This window comes from Silurus aristotelis, assembly GCF_946808225.1.
Source record: "Silurus aristotelis genome assembly, chromosome: 6".
In the NCBI taxonomy this organism is placed as follows: Eukaryota; Metazoa; Chordata; class Actinopteri; order Siluriformes; family Siluridae; genus Silurus; species Silurus aristotelis.
In genome coordinates, this window is record NC_139579.1 from 21,267,642 (window position 1) to 21,288,822 (window position 21,181).

Consider the following 21,181-nt stretch of genomic DNA (forward strand, 5'->3'; position numbering starts at 1 on the left):
CCACTTCACTGCAGGGCACGCACTATATGAATAAAAGTTTGTGGACACCAGAGCATAAGATTTGTATGTGCTTTTAGTACACCCCATTCCACATTTAGTCCACATATGCTGCTATAATAACCTCCAATCTCCTGGGAAAATGTACCACTAGATTTTGGAGTGTGCTTGTGGAAATTTCTACTCATTCAGCCTCAGGAGAATGAATAAAATCAGGTACTGAGGAAGGTGAGGTAAAGGGGCTTAGGGTGCAGTCTGTGTTTTAATTCATCCCAAAGGTTTTCAGGCCACTCAAAATTTTCCACTCCAACCCATGTACCCAATATCTTCGTGGAGCTTGTATGGTGCGGAGGCCATTATCATGCTGCAGGAGGTTTGGGTCTCTTAGTTCAAGTGAAGGGAAAATTTTAGGTTATCACATCCAAAGAAATCCTATACAATTTTATGCCTCCAACTTCATTAGTTCTTGTTGTTTGAAAAATCCTGGCAGGTAGGTTGTTCCAAACATCTTGGAGAACTAAACACAGATTCTGTTTTGTCCTGTTTTGATTGCCGCTTGGTGATATCTACTGAGCACGATCACACAGTTCAGCATCAGTTCAACAGCATGCAGAACATTTAGAGAGTAATAAATAATGGAAGAAACTCCTGACTCTAACTTGCCACAACACCCATGGCCTTATGAGTTTTTTTAGGTAGTTGGAAAGAAGGTTTTGGGCTCATGATCAGTTTATTAGAGATTAATCAGTGTTTGACTCATTAATATCCTTCTATTAATAGATTGTGTGCTAAGAGTAACATTAGATTTTTTTTCACATAAACTGAGCTTATCAAGCAAAAGTCTTGTGACAAAAATAATAATAGAAACATTATAGCTATAATAAATCAAAGTACTTTGAATGTTTGAAGGCAAATACTTTTGTACTTTTAAGTGACAGTTTAAAGGGGGCACTTTTACTTTTACAGGAGTAATAGTTTACCTAGTGTTTTTTTACTCTAAATCAAGTACATGGTTTGTGCACCACTGCTCAAATACTTCTATATCTTTATGTAATCCCAGACAGACTTGATGATGTTGAATTCAGGAGTTACTATGAAGACAGTCCTGTTTGCGGTTGTTGTCCTGCTGCAGAATAAACTTTGGGCAAGTCAGACACCTGCCTGATGGTATTGCATGGGCAACAGGACAGCTTGGTAATACTGGGGCTTGATCCCCCGACCTTTCAATTAGTAATCCAGAACCTTAACCACTGAGCTACCACTTCTACCAAAGGAGCATACTATCTCCAACTCAATTTACAGAACTGCAGCCCCAAACATACAAGAAACCTTCACCAGGCTTCACTTTTGCCTTCAAGCATTCTATTGTACCTCTCTCCAGCCCTTCAGCAAACACCTTGCTTCCTGCTACAGCTAAATAATTTTGACTCCTGCTGCCATTTTTCTGTACCGTAGTTAGTATGTTTTCGTGCATAATTATGTTACTAAGCCTTGTTTCCATTTTAGAGGTATGGCTTTTTCGCCACAATTGTTCCATGAAGACCACTTCTGGCCAGACGTCTCCACACAGTAGATGGTTATTCATGGTCCCACTGATTTCTGACAGTTATTTGCTCATTGCACTGCTGGACATCTTCCAGGAAGATGCGAAGTAAGCATGATGTGACTTTTATTCTCTACATCAGTTTCCTTGGCCACCCACTGTGTCTACCATCCTCTAAATTGCTTGTTTATTTGTGTTTGTTAAAAATAGCTTGAACATCCCTTTTTTTTTTTTTTTTTTACCCCAGTTTGGCTCTAAATCTATGTCTGAGAGAGACCTTGCTGATGCAGTGTAGGTACCTTGTGTATTGTTGTTGTGCAAGAATTGGCAGTTAAAGAGTAAACACATTATTAATATTTCTCATGACTTTGATTTCTTTTCTATTCATTTACTTTCCAATTTGTTAATTAATAAAAAAATCATTGAAAAAAAAAATGTTTGACATCTGCCTAAATCTTGTTATTTCTTCACATACAAACACATTTAAAGGTAAATGAAGTGTAAAGTAGGCTTTCCACAATACATGATGCATATTTCACAGAGATTGGGACTGAATGCATGCTATTTAGAAACAGCAAACGGATTGTCCAAGTTTTAGTGTGTAAATCTGTGTTACACTGCCATTTTTTAATGAGCATGACAGCTGTTACATATTCCATGATAGTTTCAAGACTCTGCTCTCCATAATGATTTTCCAACCATTAATCGAATCACCCAAAAGTACTGCTCTTAAGAGACATGGAAGAAAGGAGGGGTTGAAAAAATATTTCAGATCTACCTAGAGAATATAGAATAGTAGACTTTTATTCTATTTGGACAGTCACTAAAGGAAAGAAGAAGTGAGAGGGGATTATTGACTCTCTAGGGAGCACTTATCTATCACGGACAGGCTTTTTGTTCAAGACCCACTCTGTATTATTCATTACTCCTCTTTTATGCATTTAATGCAGTAAGTCTCCACCTGCAGAATATTTTTTGCAACGTGTCAATACATTTCAAAACATATTTCCGTAACTACAACTCGAAAACAATTATTTGCATGCAGATTCCTGAGGCCTGTCAGATGCAGAAAAAGTGGCTTGGATTAAACAAGTTCTGTCTGACGACAACATTCTTTTAGTTTCAGACCAGAATTTCTTATTGCGTCAACGACAGACCACAAAAGAGATTTTGTTGTTGGATGGTTTATCCTTGTCTTAATTTAACCAAATTTGCTACAGTAAACTGTAAGCACAGAAAACAATGCCAGATAATTAACATCAAGAATTCACAGTCTGAGCTTCGTACTGATTAAAGCTTGTGTCGATTCATTCAGACAAGTCATAAAGCCTGCAGCAAAGCTTAACAACTTTGTCTGATTCGGGTCACTGGAAGAAAAACATTTATTTGACTCCTCTTTTCTGTTCCCCTGCGTTTAAGGATTACTTGAACAGTTTTTCTTCATTCTTGGTGTGGGTGTGTATTCATTCCCATTATTCATGGCTTTGTTCAGTCCTATAAACTTGCCCCACCTGCATATATTGATTCATTTTAATGTTTAATAAGTCCTCTAAATACATCTGCACTGCTACAGGCACATTGTGATGTACACAAAATATCCTGTATATTTAATTTGCCTGAATGGATAAAAATATCTCAGCTATTTCTGGCTATTTGCAGAGGATTATATTTCATGCAGCACATCAATATATAGTTCATTATAGAGCGAGTAAAATTGCTTTATTGTGAAGTGTATGGTGTGCATTACACCTTTTCTTTCCTGTTTAAGCCACTCCATCATCGGGCTTGACGTCGAAGTAAAAGTCCAACTCGGATCATATAAAGGGTCATTGTGTGAGTGGAGGCCACATCCAGCACTTTATTTCTCTCTCTCTGTGTCCAGCTGCTGAAACAGCTGTGTGTCTGTGTTGGTGTGTGCATGGGGTGGAGAATAAAAACGCTCTCACTTCCTCTCTTCTCAGCATGCCTGCCTTTTGACTGAGGAGCTTTCTGAGGGTCACTAAATCCATACAAAATAGACATCTCGAGACAGCTGCTTTTGTCCACCTATGCCAGGAAACAAAACATTGGAAATCCCAAAAAGTGCTGTTGATGCACTTGAGGGAATGCATTAAAGCTGGATTGCTGAATATGTCTTGTAGTTCCAGAAACACTTTAAGGTCATTTTTCTGGAGACCTCTGCATTTTCAAGTCAGCAAGGTGACTCAGAAAATAGGTATCTTTTCTTATGCTTGTGAATCCAGATCAAAACAAAATTCTTTATGTATCAGCTGACCTCCAACTCCCCAAAAGATTAGCAACACTAGTAAGATGTTTGCTGCTTTTAAACCACTGGTGAATAGATAACAGATAAGACATACAGGATGCATGAATCTTATACTAGCAATCATTAAAAGAACATACATTAGAGCAATCTCTCATTTTCTTGACGTTTTTCTTCACTTCAATCCCTGGCCTTATTTTACACCCTGCCCTATCTAAGGTCATGACCATAAAATGAATGCCAGACTGTATAATCTCACTCAATTCCATCCTGCTTTCACATTTTGATAGACGCAGTTGTGGAGCCATGCTAGTCCCTATCACTGTCTATCTATCAGAGGTGAATTGAGAGAAAACCCAGAGTCTAAGCTCCAAACCTCAATTAAGACATGCCAAATGTGTGAACATTTGCTATACAAATGCAGGAAGATACATGTTTAGGTGTAGCATTGCACAAAGAAAGCTGCCGGCCTTGTTAGAAAACAACATTCTTGGGAATCTGGAGTCTTGGTGCAGAACGCAGCACTAAAAATTGACTGGCTCCTGGCCAGTCGATTTCCTCCCCCACTGCTCACATCCCATGCGAGCTTCCCCCTAAAACACTGAGGCAGATAATCAGATGTCTCCCAAGCATCAATTAACAGGCTCAAAACAGCACCATCCATGCATGGCGATCAAATCTGGTGCGTGTATCCAAACAAACGCTCACATCCGACTCTGAAACTTTAATAGTCTCATTAAAGATGTGCTCATATTCCCCCATGGTGCCGAGACTCCTTGAAAGCTATGCACAACTGTTTCTGGATGATTAATTAAAAGAAGCCATTTTATATAAATCTCTAATTGGCATTGGGAACTCATTACTGATGCCCCCTGGTCTTGTGGAATTAAGGATTTGGAGATGAGCCTAGCATGTCAGGGTGTGCTAATAATGATGGAGTTTCCGAGCAGGTGAACATTTCAGGCTTAATAAAAGGAAATTACTTGTAAGGTAGAAGGTTCTGCTAAGTTTCATCGACAAACATGGTCCAAAAAACAATTTTCAAAAGGAAGCCATTTCACTGACATGGCAGATAACCAATCATTGGCCATTTCCCATAAAACTGAGTGTTTCAGTGAAAAATTATTTTATAAAACTTTTAAGAAGAGGACTCTATTATGATCAATTTCTGTAAAACCCATTGACTTTTTACTGCGAAATGTTCATTTTCTCATTGAATTCTAAAGCTCATAAAACTGTCGAGTTCCAATCACATTGAATCCTTCAGGTTTCTCTGGCTAAAAGTGTGTAAAATACACTTTCTTTCTCATGGGCAGAGCATCTGAGTACTTACATCCTGCTTAAAGAGTAACTGCTGTTTCATATATCAGAGCTTTTGTGTCCAGTAGCTGGAACAGATTCAAAGGCATGCACAACTGCCCCAAAATCCTTTAAGAAAGCCATTTGTCTTTTACCACTCCCACAGTGATGTGACAGACATATGTTTTTTTTATCTCCACTCAATGCTTTATTATTCTACTGTATCTCAGCTTCATTATATCCTGCTATATGATTTAAGATTAACTGTCATATATACTGAGAAAAAAGATTTACCTAAAGAAGGTAGGTAAATGCTTCTTTCTGGGGAATGTGAAACCTTCTTGGTGTGGATAATTAAAGATTATTATTTTTTTTTTTTACCAGTTCTAAAGCATCTGTGCATATGGACAATTTATTCATGGAACTGCTGTCATACATATAAATGACATTCAGGCGCTTCAGCATTAATTAAGCATTCAGTCCTCAGACAGACATACAACAGACTCATAGGCGGTTTCTAATGAAGTTGGCCTTCATTTATTTTTCAATATTTATTCAGCAAAATAAGCATATTGGCAAAAAACCTTGGCCAGTGCTCCATGTAGCTCCACTCTGCAAATCTGAAAGCGTAATATATTCAGTAGATGGATGTCCGCCCATTAATTTTGCACTCTCACAGTGCGGTCATTTCAGTGTTGATATAATAATTTAAAAGTGCAAAGATTTGCACAGCCTCTCTAGAACCTTTATTCATTTGCCCTCCCTTTGATTAAATGCAAATCGCCTCAATTTCTTTTTTTTTACGAAATCAAATAAAAAATAAAAAAAGCTTTAGTTGAAGGACATCCCCTTAGGGTATCCCCGTTGCAGCTCACCCTCGGCCTTTATACTGGATGTAGTCTAACGCAGATCTAAAAGACTACACTGAATTCCCTTGAGTTGGAGAGGCCAAGCAGCCTGAGAGCAACAGAGAGGTGAAGTCTTTTTCGTGTTCCATCGTGCAAGAGAAGAGTGGTCAATGTCACGCTTGATTTCCGCCAGCTTCCTGCCTGACACATCTGGCTTTGATAAACAGCTGGCTAACTGGAACTGAAAGGGGTTTTTTGGAGAGAGCTATAGGAGGAGGGGTGGATATGAACTGACTGCTCTCTTGGCTCATAACCTAGTCTTTAGAAAACATTTAAGAGAGTCTGTGTGATATCAGGCCAGCATTGGGGTTTTTAAAAGTGCCTTAGTCTCTTCTATAGACCAGCCTGATCCGACCATCTCTATCAGCACTCGCTCATTATAATCCAATCAAAAATGTTCAAGGCTGGCTTTTCATTAACAGGTTGATGTTTCAGTATTTTGCCTAAAATGCAGTGTTCATCAAATACCAGCTTTTAAAAAACTAGAAAACTATTCAAATAATAGCGAAAATCAAAAAGAGTATAAGCAGAAAAAGAATTAGAGATACAAAAAAAATATCAGATAAAAAAGTTTTTTTTTCTTACTTTAGAGCAACAGCTGCTCACGTCACAATTAATTTCTTTCTTTAAGAATTAAAATGAAAAAGACATCAGTACCACAACCACATTTTATACAACAGATTTTTTTTAATAAAGCATGCTGACACTAAGCAGTTTTGTTGTGGTATGTGGAGAGCTGGTCAATCTCAAAAAACCTCCAGACCTGTCACTTCCTGTTTTACTAGATCTTCTCCTTTTATCAGACCAGAGGCTGTAGTAAAGCTGTAAAAAAGAAAGAAAAAAAAAATGGGAAAAAAAATGGAAAAAAACTATTATTTTTTTAAATGGTCTTTAATTATAGAACAGAGCCGTTAATTCCCTTCCTTAATTTATGGAACCTGAAATAAGGAAGAAAAGATTATTTTGTAATATACACGTGTAGAAATGCTTTGTAGGTTGTCGAATGTCTGACATTATATTAAACATTAACAACATGATCAGATACAATGCACACACCCTGAATATTTTTTTTTTTATGTAAAACTCTACACCTTAAGTAAGAAACTCCACTCAGTTTTGCCTTAATTACCAAAACTGTTGTTCAGTTTGCTGGTGAAGACTTGAGGCCTTCTTTATCTTGGCTGAGCTGCTGGAAAGTAAACAGGATGCTCATTACACGGGCATCATCACTGCAGCCGGGTTGCAAAGCAACATCTGATAAACTGTACTGCATTCTCTGGAGCAATAATAGCCTTGCAGTAATGAAATGAAACCCAGTCACGTAATGCAATGTTCTGCATGGCCATTACCACACGTGAACATGCCATGCAGCCATGTGCTCTACAGCCAACACAAACTTTTGAACTGAAAGAAAAAGAAAAAAAACATTTCTGAAATCTGCAATGACATTAAAATAAGGATGAATGGGAAAAGAAAATAGAACAGAAATAAAACAACCAGCAATGTTTTGATAAAATATTTATTGGTTTGATAGTGCAAAACCATGAATGTTTAACCAATAAGCACATTTGCTTTTTTACAATTAAAACCAAATGAATGGCACACGTTCAGGAAGACCTTGTTATGGCAAAGTTGGTGCCATAAACTATTAAGTATTACACTCTCACACTAACCACAAGACATATCATTTTATTCGTTTTACAAGGCACAGTGATAAATAATTCACCCTGGTCCCAAAGCTGCACTCAGGCTGATAGAGATTTGCTGAGCTCCTGCCCGCTGAGGCCTGCAGGAGACGAGGTACAATGATAGCTCCACAGGTGCTAGAACACGTCGCCGAAAGAGTCTGAATCGTCTTCTACAGTGCTAACAGATTGTGACTGACTGTCCCTTTGGCCAGACAGCAGCTGAAATGACTGAAATGACTCCAGGTCTTCTCCCGCTTGCCAAACGCTTCCAGTTCCTGTGATGGGAAATGGGGAAAAAGTTAATTAATAATGTATCTCAAGGTGCGTACAATGTCAGAGCATTGCAATAGCAGAATTTAAGAGGTGATGACATTATTTGAAATATCGGCATGCAGTGAGAAACCGGTGGCACCATGGTACAGCATTGCTGGCTCACAGCTCCAGGGCTGAGCACAATCCTTAGTTCATTTTATTGTATGTGGAATTTCATATGTCCTCTCTGTGTATGTGTGGGTTTCCTCACATCTCTCATAATAGAAGACTGGCTGCCTGAATTGCTTTAGGTGTAAACGTGTGTATGTGGATGTCACACAGTGATGGACTGGTATTCCGTCAGCGGTTTATTTCTGCCTTACATCCAGTGTTCCTGAGATCCACCATGACCCAAGACAATTACTGAAGATTAATGAATAAATGAATAATTGATGAATAAATAATTAATGAACAATAAGAAAGTTCTTACAGGTTAATTATTAGGTTTGAACAGTTCATCAGATACAATCCTGAATTTTGTATTTTTGTTTTACCATTTACCATGGCTGGTTATGGCACCTGCTCATCTTTCTACCACTGCTATACAAGCTATAAAACAACTCGTTCGAAAGGGGCTAAACAACTAGACATCATTGGCGGGGAGGTGGCAGGACCTGGAGGCCACGCAGGCACTTAGCCTGCTCAGTGAAGCGTATACGGACAGCACAGAGAGTCCAGCAGGAAGACTGCCTGACTGCAGGGAAAGTCCCATGACTGTAGAGAGCATCCAGTGTCTGCAATTATCTCTGATAGCTCAAGCTGTGGTAGACGATGTTACATGGAATTAACTGATGAGTGTTTCACAGGCCAGAAACATCTCCATTAACGTATCAGCATGTTTTTAAAGACTGTTTTGAATTTTGAGAAGTACCGCTCTATCCACAATAGCTACCCAAAAAACCCCACAAAGTGACATGACGTGTATTACTTTATGGCTTGTGGATTAAAGTTTGAGCTTGGTTCATTCTCACTTATTAATACTTTTACACACACCAAATCAAAAAATGTAATCTGATTCAGACTACACAGATTTAGGCAAACCAGAGAAAAAACTGCCAGAGAAGCGAGAAGGTGCGGAGTTAAAACAAAACTTTCAAAAAGAATTTATTCTTTCAAAATGTTCAATAATACATGTGAAGAAACTTTTGATAGCATGTATAGAAATAACAGAGAGCAGGGAACACAGAACCAATAAACTTAAAATATTTTTTGTTAACTGTATTCCACATGAATTTCTGTGTTCCCGAACTCTGATATCTAGAATACGTAAAGTCTCCAACACTTATTTTGCTTGCTTGTAAAAATTCTAACTGCAAACCATAAAACATTCGGTTCGCATTCTGCCAATGGGTCAAATCGGGGTCACTTCTAAAATGACCACCTAGAGTCACTGGATATTAAAACACTGCATGCATAAAAGAGTTGTACATATGAAAATAAAATTCCTCCTGTATATATATAAAAAAATTAAAAAAAATAAATAAAAAAAAATTGCCAACACTGCAACTATATCCAGGCAACACAGCGATGTTTTCAGGGCTTTGTAAAAGCTGAAACCAACAGAATTCCAGATCCATGTCTTCGAAAGTACTCTCAGATAAACAAGAAGGGAGTGTGTGAAATGGTACTGGCAGGAGGTTCAGAGGAGAGCAGGCCCTCGAGGAACCACAGCACAACATCCATAAGCTGCACTCAGTGATGCCTGTTTGTGAGAAGCAGATGGACAAAGTTCAGGCCTGTTTCGTGTATAAAAATGTTCAGGGCTACAAACAATCTAGTATGACTACAGCACCTCAGGGTGGAGGCAAACTTTAGTGTGTGCGCTTACGAGTAAAAAGGATGGAGTGAGTGGGAGTTAGACTGGTGGAAACAAAACATCTTTGAAGCTTGAAATACGTGTAAACAGCCTTCAGCTCTTCAGATCCAAATAGGAACGGTAATGGTGACAAGGAGCACTAAATAACCTTCAGTACAACTGCCATGAATCTGTTATTAAGAGAGGCTCCATTAGAGACTATCATATAAGGTAATGAATGAGGGAGAGGGAGCGTATTGTTTGAAAAGATTTCTCAGTATGACTGCTTCAAAGAGGAGTTTCTTCCCAGGCAGCTGCTCACCTCTTCAGCTAGCTCTGGCCTTTTTGCTGTTCCTCTCGAGACCGCCATGACGCCCAGTGGCCTGCCAAGTGTTTGAAGTCTGAGTGCAAAGGCAATGATTTCACTTTCTATGTGGGCCTTAGCAAATATTCACAGCTGTGCGGAAGGATCCAAACAGCACAGCAAAGCCATCCAGAATAAAGCAAACAGACAGACACCGCTGAGAGGAGGGCGTCCACAGCTGAGGAAGAGACCAGACACTTTAATATTTTTAAGATGGGCTCTGCTTTTCTAATTAGGAATGCGCTTATGAGTGTGTTTTGAAGTCATGTTGAAACTGAGAAACATTTGTTTTAGCTTTGCCTTTGAACTGACAAATAGGAGCATCTATTCTGAATTGGAACAATGGGCCAGATGTTTGATTATTGTACAGTCGCAAGAAAGGTTCATGAACCCTTTGCTGAACCAGGAACGACCTGGTCTGACCATTAACAGCGTATAAAATAAGGTCCGACTGTCCTCCTTTTAAAAGATAAAGCTAAAGGGTCCCTCTCCCTGTTCATTTATTTTAGTTTTCGCAATAATTGTGTTTTGTGTCCTCCAACTTTTTTTAGTTTCAGGCATCAGAATTTTTTTAAATGATTTCAATTCGATGCTTTCTTAAGACTGAAAGCTGTCCAGACCATGAGGCTACAAACAAGTCCTAATCTATGATGTTCCCTATAGCATGCTTCACAGGTGGATGAGACTTGGAGGGAAGAAGAACAGGAACATATCATTTCCCCCAGGTATTGTTCACACAACCTTGTTTAAGAAGTGGTGTGGAATATTCAGGTTATCATATAAAAACCAGAGATGTTTTTTCCCCCCTGTAGAGTTCCTTCATTTCATAACACCAGATTTCCAATAAATATGAATCTAAATAAAGATCAATATACACTACAGTGACAAAAGTTTTGGGACACCTAACTTTTCCTGCCATATATGGTTCTTCCCCAAATTGTTATCCACAGACAATTGCACAGAAAATTACTGGATGGGCCTCCATGAAGATATGGTTTACATGGTTTGAAGTGGAAGATCTTGAGTGGCCTGCTATAAAACTCTGACCTCAACCCTACTGAACAACCTTTGTTGAATAAGAAGTTTGTAACAGCAAATGTCGAATGGGATGTTTGAAAGGCACATGTATAACGTATAGTCGTGTGTCAACATATAGTGTATATTTTATGAGTAATGCATTTAAGTAATTTAAAAGTGATGTTTGTTCATGGAACAATTTTTAAATATGTTTGTTTCATCCACAATATCCACCGAGTGCCAAGTGCATTCTCAGCTCACTCGAAGGAAAAACATTTTACGAACCAAATTCATTAATCCATCAAATGTCTTGTGAAATTACTTTCCAGGAGCAACTATAAAAACTATACCTTTTTTTGATGCCTTACCTTGTAAGAAGCAAAAAGGCTGGGGAATAGGCTCACTGTCTCACATGCTACTCTATTATTATTATAAGCTGCTGACTGGAAATATGAAAGTGCCTCTCCACAGGAAATACACTGTAAGCGCGGTGCTAAATTTGTTCCCATGCCATACAGCCATGAGGGTACACAAGAATGCCTTTGAAGCTGCTACGCAAATAAAGTGTAATGTACGCCAGCACTTCATATGAAATTTGGTAGGAGTGAGATGGAAGATACGACATGCCAGCTATGTTGTGCACCTATTTGGCATCAAACAGCACAGACACACAATAATGAATATGGAAAGAGATGTGCTTCACGCTTGATCAGATTTCAAAAGATCTGAACATTAGATAAAAGTAAATCTGTATTTACAAGGCAGGAAAAGGTAGAATCTGAATTAGCAGCAGCCAGAGCATGCCTGCGTGAATATATTTATTTCATTCTGTCCCTTTGCTGATCACACACCTGTTGACATTAAAGGCACTATTTTTACTCTTTTTACTCATGTCTTAAAGCAAAGTACACACATCTCCTTTTCTCCCGTACTCTATAAACAGACAGACTGATATACGCCAAAATGGACCGAAGAGATGGTGCTGAGATTTCACACAGAAGGCCAGGTGGTGTGAGAATTTCTCGTCTTTCAGCATAACATTTAAATGTCACGCTTTGGATAAAAAGAAACGATAACACGGGTCAAAGTGTCCAACTCCTGGATGACCTTAAGGTGAGAGCGAGGCCAGGTGCAAGAGCAAGAGCAAGAGCAAAGAAAAAACAATACAAAATAAAAAAAAAAAGTAAAAGACATCAGCAACAGTTGGACACGTTCCAAAGTGGTAGAGTGCGAGAAAGGTCTGATTCAAGTCTGCAACTGTGTTTAATATCTGATAAGACACACAAGCTTTCTGTGAAGCCTTCTATAGTCTTCTCTCCAAAGACACCTGCAAACACTTAAGCGTGTTCTCCACCCTGTTCCAAGCTTTCAGTGCTGACAGATGAGTCTACCCCCACTCTCACTCTCATCCATTTACTCTTTCACCCTTTGCTCTTCTTTCTCTCTTCCTCTCTTCTCCAGCTTCTAGGGTGTGTGTGTGTGTGTGTGTGTGTGTGTGCACGTGTATGTGGAGGGGAGGTTGTGGCATGAGACTGTTTCGTGCTCGTTTTAAGTTAAAACCTTTGGAACGTTCTTCTTTCGTGTTCGATGAACCTATTTTTCTTATTTCTTTTTTTTCTTCAACCAGAGCTCTGAGCTGAGAGAACAGTTAAATGACGAGAGGCGCTGTGCTATGCTGAAACAATAAAATAAAAATGAAGTCACTGCCAAAATGACTTCTGCTAGAAAAACATGTGAAAACAATCAGGACATACCAAACTATTTACAGAATACCTTTATCCAAGTCCTCAAAGCAGACAGTGGTGTCATTCAAGCCCCCCTTTTTGGCAGAGCAATTCTGAGAAAAAGATAAACAGGCATGTGATAAACACACACTAACCTGCTGAGTTAAAATATTAAGCGGAACCACAAAGTCTCTTTTGGGGTTTGCCCAAAAAAAGGTATCTCGAGAGGAATCTTCATTTCCTGTTCCAGGCCACAACTTGGAACAGAAACAGTTACAGCACACACACACACACACACACACACACACACACACACACACACACACACACACACACACACACACACACACACACACACACACACACACACACCTCTTTCACCTTCCCTAAAGGCATAACTAGGTATGCGATTTAGAGACACACACATTTAAACTCATCCTACTGCAAGCCAACACCGAAACATTCACGTAAACTCAAGCCAAGCGTAAAGACAAGCGTATACAAGAATCTGGTCTTCAGGTATTCGAACATCCTACAATTGTGGAACACAATGGACTTAGTTGACAAAGGCCATGCTTTGTTTAACTGTAAAACAGTGGCCAAAAAGGAGAAAGAACTTTGCAATTCCTTCTTGTATTGGAGGTATTTGCTTGAGCAAATCCCCGACGAAACACTCTAATAAGGTCTGTTCTGATGCAGAGTGTGTTTAAAAGTGTTTATTCGAGGAAATCAGATTGTGGGAAGCAAAAGAGGTAGTGCAGAGGACAGAGCATAGATCTACAGAGGAGCCGGACAGGCAGCAATACAAATGGATTCGAGTACTGTACAGGAAGTGACCACTGCTGTAGCTGTCTGAATGAATTTGAGCTAGTTCAAATGCATTTAACAGCTCTTTGGCTCAGTGTTTTACCCAGGGAGTACAGCATGGAAAGAAGAGAGAGTGCAAGTTAAAACATGCCTGCATCACCGTTTAAACTGAGGGTGACTGTGTGAGATGGGCCTCAACGATCCATTGTCAAAACATATCTTGAACACATCATTAGTAATCGAAGGTTGATGGGAAAACACTGGGAAACTATTGGGAAAATTCTGAAACAGAGAAATGGTAAAAGCAAATGTATTGCACCTACTTAGTGGACTAGTAGAGAGAGCTCTATGATGTAGCAGAGAGAGCAGGAAGAGGTCACCCCTAGAGTACTGGGAACCCATCAAACTTCCTTTCCCCAAAGACAGATTGAGTCAATCACAGACCTCAATGCGCTTTTAACTAATCCTTTTCTCCTTGCTTGTTTACACCACTGATGGGCAAAACTGTATGGACTGCTTATTGAGGCATTGTGTTGCAAAGTATCCACCCCCTCTTCTTTTTTTAACCAGGTCCTACCTTTGAAACTAGAGGGGACACAATACCAGGAGTGCTAATTGAAAGTCAGGGGTTGTGACCTTTGGATATAGGGCCACACGACCCCACCCAGCTCCCCGGAGAGGAGAGAGGCTGCACTGAGTTAGAGGGAGAGGGGCTTGGGTTCAGTTCAGAGCCAGAATCACGTGGAAAGTCCCTTCTGTCCTGCAGAACTCCCACTGATAAAGAGATTGGGGGGAGGCAGCTGTATGAGTGGAAAACTTCAGAATCAGGAGTAAAGGGGATTTGCATTTAACCAAAGGGAGCTTTCATCCACCCCTTCACTTCTCCTAGCCTACCTCTCATCCATACACGGAGGGCCAGGGAGGGGTGGGAGGATGGGAGAGTGTCCCTCAATGCTCCCTTTATCTGGAGATGGTTAAGGAGGATGTAAGCAGTGTTGGCTTCAGACAGAGCGCACGTCACGCATGAAGGAGCAGAACCACCATGTGGAGGGCTCAGTGGCCGAGGCCATGCCCTCATAAAATGAGGTCAAGGAGTGGAGAGGGGACAGGGTCAGCCAGGCCATTGCTTAGGGTCAGAGACAGTGAAGGGAGAAATCTTATCCATCTTCATCATGAAGAAGGTCCAATGGTGCTTAAGGCTTGTTTAAAAAGGGCCCTCAATAAGACAGGTAGTGTCAGTGTCTCTTGGCAGGGTTCAGGCTATGTCTCAGTACTTCTCTCCAAAGACATGTTTTTGCTGACTGATATTTGAAAAGAAAATGTTAGATGAGACAAAAGAATCTTAGTCTGAGCAGCAGGCCTACATTGTGGCATCAAGTATCTGTTATAACTCTCATACACCTAACTAGTCTATGGAGAAAGAACCTAACTCCGCTGTTAAAGGCTTGTGAGCTATAGGTTTGGCAACACACTGTAACAGGATATTTAAATATACAACCTTCCATCCTTAATGCTCAGCAAGCTTTTTTTTTTTTTTTTTAACACACATCCAATGCATTTAGCAGAAGTGAAATCGATCAGTGCTTATAGAGCAACATGCCAAAATGGGGCCACTCACCGTGCACTGCTGTAACCGACCGCTTTGTACTAATGGTTATTTTTAGAGAAGTGGGTTATATGTGTCCCAAGAGGACCTGAAGGACCTTCAGAGACCAAGCTTCAGAAAAAGATGGAGGGGAAAAAAGACTTCACAAGGAACAGTTTCAATAAGGTCAAACCCAAAGGTGAAATGAGTCCTGAAATTTCTTCAAAGCAACTTTAAAGCGGTACTTTTAATTTTAATACCTTTTTAACAGAAGGTCATAGTCTGTTTAGAAAAACACAACCGAACTTTGAATGGAAAAAACAGTAAACTCAAAAGGTTCCGTAACTAAATCACATCTAAAAATACCAACGCTGTAGACAAAAATCATGGCGTGTGTTTGTTGTGCACTGTTAAGGACTGTATGCTTGAAGGAAGAGGACGAAACCCCCCCAAATTGTTCTGCTTTTGAGTGCTTGCCCCAAACTCCTGGGGAAGAAGGGTTATAGAGAGTACATCATATAAACATAGTTATAACCAGATGGCACAGAAGCCTGGTCTCTTTCAACTACTTTAACTCTATCCAAACACAATTTAATTTCACTTTTATAATCGTTACCAAAAACCTATTTAATTATAATACATTTATCAATGACAATTTCCTCAAATAGACAGTAAGGGTTAAAAAAAAGAACTTCAATAATTAAATGTGCGACACCTTTCTAATGGGTGCGCCATCAACTAGCTCCTAACACTGCAACAAAATGAGCAGCAGACCGAGTGTCATAAAGACAGAAAATTGTGCACACCACTGCAGTAAGTAGCATTTAGCTATTTCAGCTGATTCAATCTGTATCATTCAGTGTCTTGGTCCCGTAATGAGTGTAACTCAGGTATGACTGGAAATGTGTATGAGCTATAATCATGAGAGGGGAGAGGGAAGAGAGAGGATCCATGGGCAGCCCGCCCAGCATCTCAACCATCTGTGAACAGGGGTGCATCTGTCTGAGGAGCTCTAATTATTAACAACGGGGAGGAGTGGGCGGGAGAGAAATATTTAGCACAAAGCAATATGCCACGTATTTGCTTCTGACTTTGATAGATTTTTCTGCATTTGTTCATGTAAAAATAGTGTTGTGTGAAAGGAAGGTGTGAACATAAAGAGTTGGGAAACATTAGCAGGTGTGAGCACAATCCTCAAAACTGCAATACACATGGCTCAGCTAGAAAGCCACTAGTCTCTAAATTTAATCCAGGACACTTTTGTAGCATTAAATAAAACCGCATGGGGAAATGGTTTCCATCTTTTTTTTTAACACAAGAAGCTCTATTTACAATGCTGAAATATATTACAAAAGCGGGCACAAATTCAAATGCTGAGTGCTGCAGCAGATGCATTAGAATGACCCAATCAACTGATGGCTGATTCCACATACAGTAATTTCCTCACTTGTTGGGAGCCATAATTATGAGCCATATGCTGCACTGTATGAACTGTATAAACAAGAACACATTAAACGCACAAAGCTGTTTTATTACCTATAATGAAATTTCACTGAAGTCTATGAGAACTGGAAAATATTTCAGCTTGACAAGAAAGGTGACCATTAAAAACCTCTTGTTTCGTTAATATTTAGGATCAAAATCAAACAAATGTAAAAAAGGAAATGAAAGAGACAGTCGGCAACACTAGTAAAAAGGAGTGCGATAAGGGAGGAGTATAAAAGGAGTCTAGATGTTAAGCGAATTCCTGGCTAAAGAAAAGAATAATATGGTAATATGCTGTGAAGCAAACAAAAAGCTGATGTGATCACAGGTGCAGACAAACCCTTTTTTCCACTTCACCATTTCTGTGATAGATTTCAAACATCTGTAATTACCTTTGAGACAACTTCCATTGAGACAACTTGAGACAAGTATTTGCATTCACCCTACTAGATGTAATGTAAAGATCCAGGAAAACAGAGACAAGTCCAAAGAGTGATGTAGTAAAGAGGGGCAGTTACAGTAGTGCTTCCTCATAGGAGGTTGTGCTATTCTAAAGAACTTGGCATATGTGACAACACTTATAGATTCAAGATGTTAGTGTGAGCTGTGGAGAATTAGAAGAGTGCCAGAATGTTGACATGGGGTTGGAGCCTATTTCGAACCACAAGGAAGACAGTGAGAGATTGAGAAAAAAATTGTGTGTGTGTGTGTGTGTGTGTGTGTGTGCGTGTGTGCGAGTGTGTGTCTCTGTGTGTGTGTGTGTAAGAAAGAAAGAGAGAGAGAGAGTGATATATAGAGAATAATATCTATGAGAGAATGAGTGTGTACGTGTGTATAAGAGAACAAAAATGTGTGCGCAGCGAGGGAGAGAAGAGTGATGGAGAAGGTTGGCTGGCAGTGGGAGCAGGTCTGATAGAAACCAGATGAGGAGGAAAAGAAATGAGAAAAAACAGAACTGTTTGGGACAAAAGAAAAACAGCACTGGTTTTTAGCTGAAAGGAGGCCTCACTCTAACCACATACACACCTCTCTCATCTACACAAACCTTGCATCCTTAACACATTTCTGCACTGGGGTAGAATAGAAAATAAAACCTTTAGACTATCTTGGGGGAGTAGGGTGAGGGTACTAGTCTATTCAATGGCTTATCCAATAATGCTTTCGCTTCTATTTGCACATTTATACTGTGTATAAAGCTGGCAGTCTGTTCCAAAACTACTAGCAACCACAAGAGAATAGCTAGCTTTATATGATTTTCTATACAGGCACAATGATTAATGCTGTGCCATGTTTTTACAATATAGCACATGTATAGTGTATGCTAGGCCATATAGAACTTCAAACTGCATGAATTCTGCAAGTCTTAGAAATGGATGAGACATAAAATCGTGATTTATCGTGAATCATGATTTAGCAAGTCGGCCATTTATTTATGTTTGTATGACAGCATTGTTGAATTCCTATAACTGATTGGTCCGAAAGTCAGGTGCAGATTGTAATTTGTAGTAATGGCTCATTCATGTACGGCAGACATTTTACAAAGTAATAATAAACTGATTGGGATTGTGCAATTTAGCAAAATAATACACGTTGCTGTAACCTCTTGTAGCCTTTTATTAAATAAAGCATCATGCTCCACTATCTTTTATACTGTCCATAGAATATAATAGAGAATAGCTGAAGATGGCTTTTATTACATATCGATGTCTATTCATCGAATTAAATGCCAAATACTTGAAAGAAATTTTTCCCATTAATTCATACTTCCTAAATAATTGCAATGAATTATCAAGCTCTTATCAAGCAAATAATTTCTGAGTATTATTTATATTATGTTGGAGCTTTATGGAGAAATAATACTTTCATATATTCTGTGACTTTCCCAACAAGTCATATGCCAAAACTTAAGAGCGCCCACACACCGTTGTCAGGAAGCAAGATGCACATCTGTCAACATATGTAGGCAGAAGGTCTGTAGTCTCAGTGCAGCTCAACTTCAAACGAATCTCGGGCACAACCTCTCCAACCGTGGGCTGACTGTAACAGGAGATCTTCCATTAAAGCTGCACTTCTCCACCTGGGACAGCAGAGCCAGGACCTTCTGGCGTGTGGCTTAGCAAGACAGCCTGGCTCTGCACATCAAAGGCTGCTGCTCAAAGGATAAATCTCTGTCTCTCTCTGGGTGAAGAGGACTCAGGGTGACAGGGTGAAGGCTATCCAAACCCTCATCCATACTCCAAACACGATATTAGTTTCAGAGGATATTCTTCTCTCTTTCCTCCTTTCAATATGTCATTCTGTGCAGGGGAGAGGGGCTTATCTCTTTATCTAATGAAACAGAGACCTCTCTTTAAACGGGATGCATAAACAGTTAAGGGATGATAAATATAATACATCCCTGCGGTCCGAGCATCCATCCTTGCAATTCTAAGTACTGATTCATAAGTAATTTATGACTTGCTGTTAACATTCGTTCACTTCATCCTGCACAATCTCAAAAAGGAAATGTCACATAAAAATGGAAGCAAATGATTAAACTGTAAAAAAAAAAAAAAAAAAGAAAAAAAAAAAAAAGAAATGAAATAATGTCATGATTCAGCAATTAAATTGACAAGCTTTTCATTTGAAGGAATGTAAACCATTTTTTGTGCTTCTGCCCAAGCCATTAAAAAGTGTGATCACTCGATGCAAGCAAGTGTGGCTGCTATTTGCCTTGAACTCTCTGAGGACCATGCTTATAAACATCAAACGTAAAGAATTCCTAACAGACACAACAAAATATATGTGGTCTGGAAGAGTAATGTTGATGCTTGTGTCTTCATGCTCTTAGGCCTCTGCAGCTGTTCACAAGTAGACGGGGCACTACAGCTGGCGCGGCTGACAACAGCTTCTCACGGATCTTCATCTTACAATAAGCGAATGTGCCGGGATTGTTAAACATGAAGGTTAAAATATAATACATTGACATAAGTAGACATGGAACTTCCTTCAATGAGATGCATGTAAAAACCATGACAGAGATATATTTAGATCTTATATTACTGTATGTATGTACGTATGTATGTATGTATGTATGTGTGTATATATATATATATATATATATATATATATATATATATATATATATATATATATATATATATATATATATATATATACACACACACACACATATATATATATATATATATATATATATATATATATATATATATATATATATATATATATATATATATATAAAAATGTAGTAGCAGAAACAAAACCCTACCATTTTTGTCAACACTGATGGCCTACAGTTATGCGATATAGCTATGAAAATCTATTTTCATTAAACATCTCACAATAATATTCCAGCAGTTTATTGACTTATAGCCCAACAGCTAGCCTTCTGAAGAATCTGAAGTGGCACTGCTCTCCCTGGTGTCCTGCTGCTGACCTGAAAAACTAAAGGGAAGTGTGCAATCACTTTGTAACCATCTGTGACATGCATCTGTGATAATAAACATGAACTTGACCGAGCTTTATTCTATACACATTGCACACAAACACACCTCTCGGTGTACATGGTACTTACCATCCTGTCAAAATAAGCATTTAACAAGATAATAATCCATGAAGGAAGCACTCCTGGTCCACAACAGAGATGGAATGACAAACAAGATTTGAAAGCTCACTCATAGAGTAAGTTAGAGTTAACAGATGTGGGCAAAGACTGGGGCAATTGGGGGGGCTGGATGGATCTTAACCATCTGCCGCTAAATACCTGTTATAGAGTTTATTGTCGTATTCAATCCCTGCGTGCCTTTGGGTGAAGTTGAACAATCGTGTATAGCTGTTTCATCCTATGCCATTGGCTTTGTAAGTCAGCATAAACACACTTTCACAGTGCACTCAGGACAAATACTATTATTATTTCAAACACATTCTTTTTGTTAATGCTAACAAACATTCTCTTGTTATTTTTTTCATGATAATCTTACTGAACCTGTAGTATGTAAGCTTCCTCCAGTACTGCTGCGCTAATCATGATTTCTGCGTATTATATAAAATGTGCAAAATACAAATGGAACTAGACTAACCATTTCCAGTAAATGGGTTTAGAAGCTTTTGTAGGGTAAAATGCAGGTCACGTATACTGTGTACAATTAGACCAGGGAGAGAACATGACATGCAGCCAGAACTAAGAACGGAGTGTTGGACGTTCCCGCCATTTTTTTAATGTCTAAGGATTTTTTCCAAAATGGACCAAAGAAAATATTTTCACTACACACAGCAGTCAGCAGTAATTCCAGATAAGCCTGTGTTTGTTCGCTGTTGTGTTTAGCATGAGAAGACCTTTCTCGCCATTTTCTCTGTTGTTTTAAGCGAATAGCCTCCAGTAGACATGTTCC

The 21,181-nt window shown here is 39.1% G+C and overlaps 1 protein-coding gene across 7 annotated transcripts in view; it reads right to left on the reverse strand.

Annotated features, from left to right (window-relative positions):
- Positions 1 to 6,794: 6,794 nt before the first annotated feature.
- kiaa0586 (KIAA0586 ortholog) overlaps positions 6,795 to 21,181 on the reverse strand; it is a 100,517-nt gene continuing 86,130 nt past the window's right edge. For 3 of the 7 annotated variants that reach the window (XM_083543837.1, XM_083543832.1, XM_083543831.1), the window contains one exon: positions 7,514 to 7,973. In XM_083543837.1, the coding sequence (XP_083399963.1) occupies positions 7,834 to 7,973 (140 nt within the window). In that variant the 3' untranslated portion in view covers positions 7,514 to 7,833. Of the gene's footprint in view, positions 6,833 to 7,513; positions 7,974 to 18,709; positions 19,116 to 20,131; positions 20,235 to 21,181 lie in introns of those variants that run through there. The other 4 variants (XM_083543835.1, XM_083543834.1, XM_083543833.1 and 1 more) reach the window with 3 other exon arrangements.